General features: G+C 50.7%; 2 protein-coding genes across 2 annotated transcripts; one reads left to right on the top strand and one right to left on the bottom strand.

Moving 5' to 3' along the window:
* The first annotated feature begins 1,029 nt into the window (after positions 1-1,029).
* On the top strand, positions 1,030-2,698 carry LOC123125736 (GDSL esterase/lipase At5g03610-like). Its single transcript, XM_044546202.1, has 3 exons — positions 1,030-1,263; positions 1,420-1,689; positions 1,780-2,698. Exons 1-3 carry the CDS (start codon positions 1,212-1,214, stop codon positions 2,559-2,561), a joined length of 1,104 nt encoding a protein of 367 aa, XP_044402137.1. The 5' UTR covers positions 1,030-1,211; the 3' UTR covers positions 2,562-2,698.
* A 2,599-nt stretch (positions 2,699-5,297) lies between these two features.
* On the bottom strand, positions 5,298-6,410 carry LOC123125735 (BTB/POZ and MATH domain-containing protein 3-like). The gene has a single exon (XM_044546201.1). The coding sequence runs from the start codon at positions 6,408-6,410 to the stop codon at positions 5,298-5,300; it is 1,113 nt and encodes a 370-aa protein (XP_044402136.1).
* Positions 6,411-7,968: the final 1,558 nt, after the last annotated feature.

Raw genomic sequence — 7,968 nt, 5'->3', positions numbered from 1 at the left:
TTGAAGGTATCCAAGGCTTGAAACGCCTACATATAGAGATATAACCAACAAGATACATTCATATGCATAGGAGGACGATATATGCTCAGAACAAAGGTAATGTTTGATCCCAATGCCACTCACGGGCTGGCCGACAACATTCTCATGGGAGCCACAAAACTTCTTGCACTCCAATTGGATGAAGCCCCACCTCTTTTGTATTGACACGCCGGTCTCTCAAATTTGTAGGGCTCAAACTTCCTGTGTTGATGGAAGTAATCGCCGATCCTCTTCAAAAATGTTGTTCCTTTTTGTTCGGCACCGGTTTTGGGATATTGTCCAACTAACACCCAAGCTTCGCAAATCAACTTGTCTTCCGTCTTCGTGTATGCTCTCGTCCTCATGCTTTTCATTCTCTTTTGTGACCGGCCCTGTTCCACAAGCTCTTCCTCAAACAACAATGGCTCCCCGTCGAAGTCGACGCCCTCTTCGCCATCATCTTGGTCATCATTGTATTGGTCGTTGTCTTGGCTGTGGGCGTCTTGAGTCTCATCGTCATCATACCCTTGGCTACCCCTCATTGTAGTACTTCGGACTGGCCGGCGTCGGGGTGGGTGTTTCATCGAATAAGTTGCGGCCATCAGGTAAGTTGGCTGGAGAGACCACCCGCTGGTGCTTTCTTTGCATCCCGGTGGAATGGACAGCCACAGGTATGAAAATATTTAGCCTGTAGTACGCGAGCACCTCCAAGGCACTAGAGCACATGCTGGCCCGGAGGAAGGCCAGTACATAGTCACCTAGGGAATGACGTTGGTGTGCCATAGATGCACAGGCCAGGGGGGAGGGCGTCTGTGGGCGTCCGACGTATCAGCGTGAACGTAAACTCGGCCCAAACTTTGGCCAAAATGGATTGAGGCGGGAAAAAAAATAGACATCCGTCTATTTGCGTCGTCATGTTGGCCCGTGTTTTTTATTCACATGGACCCAAACAAACGCGAACGGACGAGCTGCATGTTGGAGTTGACCTAACAAGTTGCAAATGATCGATCAGTTTGTTGTGATCGCACCGCATCACGACGACGTACCACCGCATGGGTCTAGGATTTTTCCCTGTCCCTATCTAAAACTCGCCTGATCCTCTGATCCTCTCCACCCATAGATCTCCGCTCGCTCGTCCCCCACAGCACCACGTACGTACGCATCACGCCGGCCAGTTCAGCCGATCGAGCGGGATGAATCTCCCGACGATCGCCTGCGCCCTCATCCTACTTCTCCATCTCAATGGTTCGTGCGCGCGTCCTGCCCTGACTAGATGCTTATCAGCTCGCCAGATTAGATTGTTCGTCAGCACACACTTTTTTCTTAATTTCTACACGTCGTAATTGGTCGCTGTTCATGTTTCGTTTTGCCGCCTAAATTGATCGATCTGCCCGCGTGCAGTTTCTCCCGTGGAGTCGTCCCGGCCGCAGCCAGAGGGGCTCGGGAAGGGGCGCCACCACGGCCATAACGGGCACAGCGGCGACGACGGGCACCAACACCATCACTCTGACGGCTACAACGGGTACAGCTTCTACGTCTTCGGCGACTCCTTCGCCGACAACGGCAACCTCGTCAAGATGACCCCATTATCCGAGCTCAATCGCCAGTGGCGCCCTCCATACAGGGCCAACGGCCGCTTCTCCAACAGCTTGGTTGAGTCCGACTTCATCGGTGCGTCCTTCCTCAATCTCCAATTCTCCATCTCTCCTTTGCCGTGTTATCATCTCCACGTGTGACTCTGTTTTACTACGTATGTTGCAGCCTCCATGTTAGGGCAGATGAAATCCCCTCCGGCGCACAGCCTCGCGCGCAAGGTCGGTCCGGCCGGCTTGAACTTCGCCGCCGGCGGCTCCGGCGTGTATGACGTGCCGCACACCCACACGCTCGCCAGGCAGATCCACACCTTCCACAAGCTCGTCAAGGACGGAGACATCGACCAAGAGCTCCTCGCGTCGAAATCCGTCGCGCTGGTCGCCGTCTCCGGCAACGACTACGCCCGCCTCCCCTCCGACACCAAAAGCTTCGCGGAGGTGGAGGATTTCGCCAAGAATGTGGCGTCGGAGATCGCGGCGAACGTGCGGCGCCTAAAGGACATCGGCGTGCAGAAGGTGCTCGTCAACAACCTCTTCCCTTTCGGGTGCGCCCCGTCGGAGACCAGGGCGTACAACCACACCCGCTGCAACGAGCGGCGCAACCTGGCCGCCATGCTCCACAACCACCACCTTGCCAACAAGCTGGCCGACATGGAGGACGTGCTGGTGGTCGACCTGAACGCTGCCTTCAGCACGGTCCTCCGGGACGACGGGAGCGGTGACACCGCCAATCTATTCAGGGAGAAGCTGGTGCCGTGTTGCGAGAGCACGGACCCCAAGGGGTACTGCGGGCAGGTAGACCCGGAGACGTTGGATCCGCTCTACGACGTGTGCGACGAACCCCACGTGTTCTTCTTTTGGGACGAGATGAACCCGACCATGGTCGGGTGGCAGGCCGTCATGGGCCCGCTCGACTTCCCCATCAGAAAGTTCCTAGGCCTCGTTAAGTAGATGATGCATCCGCGTGTGCATGTATACCCTGTGCTTCACCTTGAACTATTATCTTAGCGCTGATAGGCAAAAATCTGATATGGAACCTATTATCATATCTTATTCTAGATAGATGTATTCTGCAGTTGTTTCTACTATAGTTTTGAATATTTGAATTGTTGTGTTGTGTTCTGAAACCGAATATCAAGTGGTTTTGTTATAGGCAAATTTTACAACAAAGAACCAGCAATTTGCTAGCTAGGTTGGTTTGTGCGCCACTGGAAACTATGTGCAACCTGCTTTATTTCTGAACAAATATAATCAAGTTCCGAAAGAGAGAAAAATCGGTATGATACCAAATTCCTTAGCGTTTCGGTGATTAGGGTTGTTATTTGACTTTCTTGGCTAATATGTGGTGGAGGTATGGGCATGCCAGGCGCTGGGCAACCAATCTGTGTGGTGCGGCGCATCCAGAGTGTGGGGCGGCTATACCGTAAGGATTATGAGTGGTTGAAGATCGTGGCGGTTCGGTTATACTTCGGTATGTGGCGAGTGAATTGCAAAAAACCACAACATTGACGCATAGGTTTGCAGAAAGCATTGGTTTACGAATTTGTGCCAGAAACCACTGATTTTTTACCTAATCTTTTGCAGAAAACACTGATTGATGAATTAGACCGTTTTAATGACAGTTATGACATGTGGGCCTGTCATTTGATGACTGTTCTTTTTCCAAAAAAGACCTCCCTCCCAAAAACAACTCTCCCTCCCCACCTCCGTCCAGAGAGAAGAGGAGGTGCACCCTCGACGTCGGTGAGGTCCAACCGCTGCCGCAAGTCCTCTCCCTTGTGGTCGTCGGGATCCAGGGCCTGCACCGGAGCAAGTAGAAGCGGCGGCGCAGCACGGGCGTGAGCAACGACGCGGAGCACCGGAGCAAGCAGCGGCACGACGGCGCGCGAGCGGCAGCAACGGAGCAAGCAGCAACAACGTGGCAGCCCGGAAGCAGCAGCACTGACGCGGCGGTGCACAAGCAGCAGGAGCAGCGAAGCAAGCATCAACGGCGCGGTGTCACGGAAGCAGCGGCGGCGGGGCGTCGACACGGGAGCAGCGGCGGCAGCGCGGCGACGCGGAAGTAGCAACAAGTAGCAGCAGCAGCGGAGCCGTGCGGCGGTGCGCAAGCAGCAGCAGCTGCGCGTCGACACGGGAGCAGTGGCGGCGACGCGGAAGCAGCAGCAGCCATGCACGCGCAAGTAGCAGCAGCGGAGTAGAAACAAGCAGCAGCGGAGCCGTGCGGCGGCGCGCAACCAGCAGCAGCCTTGCGCTGACCCAGCCAATGCCCGCCCGATGCGAACGCGACTGCGCATAAGCAGGAGCTGATTGCGTTTTCCATTTTTTTCTCCAAGGGTGCCTATGCAAAAATACCAAGGACCAACAGTTATGCCACATCAGCTTTTGCGGGACCCATATGTCATAATCATGGTTAAAATGCCTAAAAAGACCGACCAGTGTTTTATGTAAAAAAAATTAGGCCAAGAATCAGTGGTTTCTGGCACAAATTCGTAAACCAGTGTTTTCTGCAAACCTATGCGTCAATAAGGTGTTTTTTTTGCAGTTCACTCGTATGTGGCAATGCTAGCAGGTTTTCTCTGCATGTACGTGCCGCATCGGGCATGTCGCGTGTGGCGGGCAATTTGTAATGAATGGAAGCTTCATTACCCACTGCTTCAACAAGCCCCTTTTGGTAAGAAAGTAATCGCGGCGAATCCGAAGAGAAAAACCGGTATGACGCCCAATTCCTTAGCGTCCCGGTGATTAGGGTTGCTATTTGTATTTCCTGACTAATGTGAGGTGGAGGCGGTGGGGATGCTAGGCGTTGAGCAACCAATCTGTGTGGTGCGGTGCGTCCGGAGTGTGGGCGGCTATCCCACAAGGATTCTTTTGTGGCTGAACATTGTGGCGGTCCAGTTACTTTGGTACATAGCAATAGCAGCAGGTTGTCTCCACATGTACGTGTCGCATCGGGCACGTCGCGTTTGGCGAGCGATCCATGCCCTTCCATAAGTCCCTTTTGGTGGTCGCTTAGATGTCTTCTTGCGGTCGGCATCTGCAGTCACTTGGCATCATTACTAGAATGCGACGAAGATGATGCAACTCATGTTCCTCATTTCAAGTGTCACTCGAGGACCAGCCTTGTCTATACCCCATTGTTGCGCAGTTACGATTGTGTGTGGACAATCTCTTGGTAGGCTCGGCCTTGATGTTACAAGGGAGTCGATTTGGCTTATATTGTGTTTGGCAACCAGTCATGACATATATTTTTCTGTTCTTCCTTTTATTTTACCAATTTTATCTGATTCGTAATAACATAGTTGCATATATTCTTAGTTGGTCCAAAAGCAGTGGGTAATGAAGCTTCCATTTATGCGAGCGTTGGGACATGAATGACCCTAATTCTACATCCAGCTGAACGTAACAATGTAGTATGTACCCATGAAGTAACTTATCAATAATCAAAGTAATACACAAATCAAGGTGGATGGGCAAACAACGAATAATAAAATAATACTCTCTTTTCTCTCGTAAGAGAAACACGATTACTATTATACCCGCATAAACATATATTAGATTGAGTGAATGATGCTAACACTTTTGCTTTGAAACAATACATGTAATGATGCAACCATACATGGAAAAGTATCATAACCATTAGTACTATTTTTTTTATGACAATACACGATAATGGAAGCAGACGGATTACTAGTAAATTGTCATGATAATATCCTTTTCCAAGTTCCATTTAGTCGGGAGTATTCTAGCTATGAGCTCCTTGAGAACAGATGGACAGCTAGACTTGAGATGTCGATAACCATTGCTTGCCATCATGGCCTCCAAATTGGATGGAGAAGCAAGGAACCGTAGACAGGCTTCTTTGAGACGATGGAAACCATGCTGCTCAGCTATAGCCAAACTGGTTGCCACCACGTCTGAATCAATATGAGAACACAATTTCTCCTCGCGTATCTGCTTCAGCCTGCTAATGTTGTACCTATCAGCCGCTACGAGTAGATGGCTGGCCATCACCACATCAATCATAGGAGAAACTTTGCCAGTGTATATGAAATGGAGCAAGGCCTCGAACACATCAGGTTCCATGTCTTGAATTTCAATGAGACTACCAGAACTCTCCACCATGCGGTCGAGGAGCTCCGCCTTGAAGACAGATGACCGAGTGGCTAGGACACACCTATGAGCGAGGAATATCTCTCCGCCTACTTGAAATGTCAGGTCTGCTGCATCTTTGCTCTCGAGGAGATCACTGAGTTGCCGGTGCAAGTCGTTTGGAGATGCTCTTGTTTCTTCTTCGTCGAGGATCTCCTTCACGACGGTGACATGGCATCCGATGGTGAGACAATCATTTCTCAGATGCTCCGATCTTTCCAACTTAGCCTTCTTCATTAGGTTATGGTAGCCCCAATTTGGAGCTTTCCTTGAGAATGTATGTATATCGTCGTGGGCACGGGTGTATGAAGGCACCGGTTCTCCGTTCTCGTCAAGTAGACTGAACGTGAATTTCGCCTTCACATCTTTGGCACCGGCGGGGTGAAGACGTAGAAAAATAGATATGTCATCAGGACGAATCTTGCTGCCGTTTGGGTAATAGGTCACGACCCAGTCGTGGCCTCCAACACTGAAAGGTTCAGAGGTTAGGTACTCGCCGTTCTTGAGTAGCGCCTTGGTTCTTGAGTATCCATCTACCTTGAGCACGTATGATCGCGCATATGGCCTTTCCTCTGGTTCAGCTACCATGGCAACAGAGATCTTGCAATGCTCTGCCATTCTCGGAGCAAGATGGAAGACCAGCTTAGGCATGCCGATAGAGATCACAATTCACAAGCACGTGCACAACATCCGGAACACAACGTATGCACGCGCGCGAAACACTACTCGAGTAATCGGTTCGGCTTTCTTTTGCTTTATATTTATTCTTCAACTCTACTCATGCCCAGGACAGGGGCGCACGGCAGGTGCGGCGCGTCGCGGCTGCAGTTCAGGGGCGGCAGCAGTTCTCGACCGCATTCATGCGCGGCCGCCGTGGCGTGCTCCTACTCGCGCGGCTGGTCCATGGCCGTCGGCGCACGGCAGGGCAGGGGCGGCAGTAGCTCTAGGCCGCATCCATGGCCGACGGCGCGCGGCAGGGCGGCGTGCTCCTACTCCCACGGCCGATGCCGGAGAGGGAAGAGAGGAATTAGGAGAGGTGCTCCACGGGCGGCGCAACTCGTCTCCTCGGTGGCCAAGGGGCTCGCCGGGGCGGCGGGGAAGGCCCGCTGCAGGGCGAATCAGTAGGGGCGGCGAAGTGATCCGTTCCCATGAGTGGCAGACCGGGGAAGGTGCCGGAGTTGGCCGGAATCGGGCTGTCAATGTTAAGGACGGGGGCCGCCGCCGTTGAAGCGAGGGGATCAAAGGTCGGGGAGGCCCGCCGTCTAGGATCAGGTTGAATTCTAATAAATCCAGGGGTCTTTTGTAAAATCAAAAGTTTTTTCAGATTTCACTTAAAGAGGGACTGCGGGTGCAATTTATGAAAAATAGGAGGGCCTATTTACAAAATGACTGCGACGGGTGAACGGGCAGGAGCAATAAAACCTTTATTATTAGGTAAAGATAAAGATTAGCAGACAACAAACTACAGCAGTTTTGCTCATCAGAAAACTAGAGTCCTGTTTTCCCCTACAACCTCTTTAAAACCGACTTTCCGAAAACTGAATCCAAAAAACCCTCAACAGCATGACAAGTTCACAGCTGCATGACGAGCAATATTCAGAGGGAATAATAACCAAAGCCCTGTCACAAAGCTTGAGGATTGCATGCAGATGTTTTTGTTTTTTTGCTTAGTGCTTTAAACTGAATTACAACACAAGATACCAAGGTCCACATTTGCTCTGCGCATCCTGTGATGCAAAGGCCGGGGTAATCCCCTTTTTGAAAGAAAAAAAGATACCAAGGTCCACATAGACAGCATCTATACTTCACATTCAGTTTTTCAGTGCAAAAGTAGACATGAGTGCTGCTAATGGAGTGTTAAGGACAATACCAGAGGTGACTGATTCTATTTGCTGGAGGCTTATTAAGTACTGAACATTTGCCACCTCATGAATTTGCTGCAGTTTCTCTACCAATACAGGTGGACCTAAGCCCTCCAGTTTATCCTTATACACCTTTAAACAGCGTTCAAGAATAGACTTTTTGAAAATTTCAACAAGAGACCCCGTTGATGGAATCTCTCCATTATTCAAAGCTTCAAGAATCTGAAGCACAAGAGGAACAATTATTCTAAGAAACTAATTTATCCGATTTATGTAGATAGCAGCTACATCAAGTATCTTACCTGCTGCAGAAAGGACACAAATTCCTTTCCATTCAATGATTGATA

This window comes from Triticum aestivum, chromosome 5D (assembly GCF_018294505.1).
Source record: "Triticum aestivum cultivar Chinese Spring chromosome 5D, IWGSC CS RefSeq v2.1, whole genome shotgun sequence".
Taxonomy (NCBI): domain Eukaryota; kingdom Viridiplantae; phylum Streptophyta; class Magnoliopsida; order Poales; family Poaceae; genus Triticum; species Triticum aestivum.
This window is presented reverse-complemented; position numbering and strand designations above follow the sequence as displayed.

Bases quoted from the DNA above. Each gene is read 5' to 3' on its own strand.
- LOC123125735 (XM_044546201.1), bottom strand. From the start codon at position 6,410: ATGCCTAAGCTGGTCTTCCATCTTGCTCCGAGAATGGCAGAGCATTGC.
- LOC123125736 (XM_044546202.1), top strand. From the start codon at position 1,212: ATGAATCTCCCGACGATCGCCTGCGCCCTCATCCTACTTCTCCATCTC. The intron at 1,264-1,419 runs GTTCGTGCGCGC...GCCCGCGTGCAG, and splicing joins CCTACTTCTCCATCTCAATG to TTTCTCCCGTGGAGTCGTCC. The intron at 1,690-1,779 runs GTGCGTCCTTCC...CGTATGTTGCAG, and splicing joins GGTTGAGTCCGACTTCATCG to CCTCCATGTTAGGGCAGATG.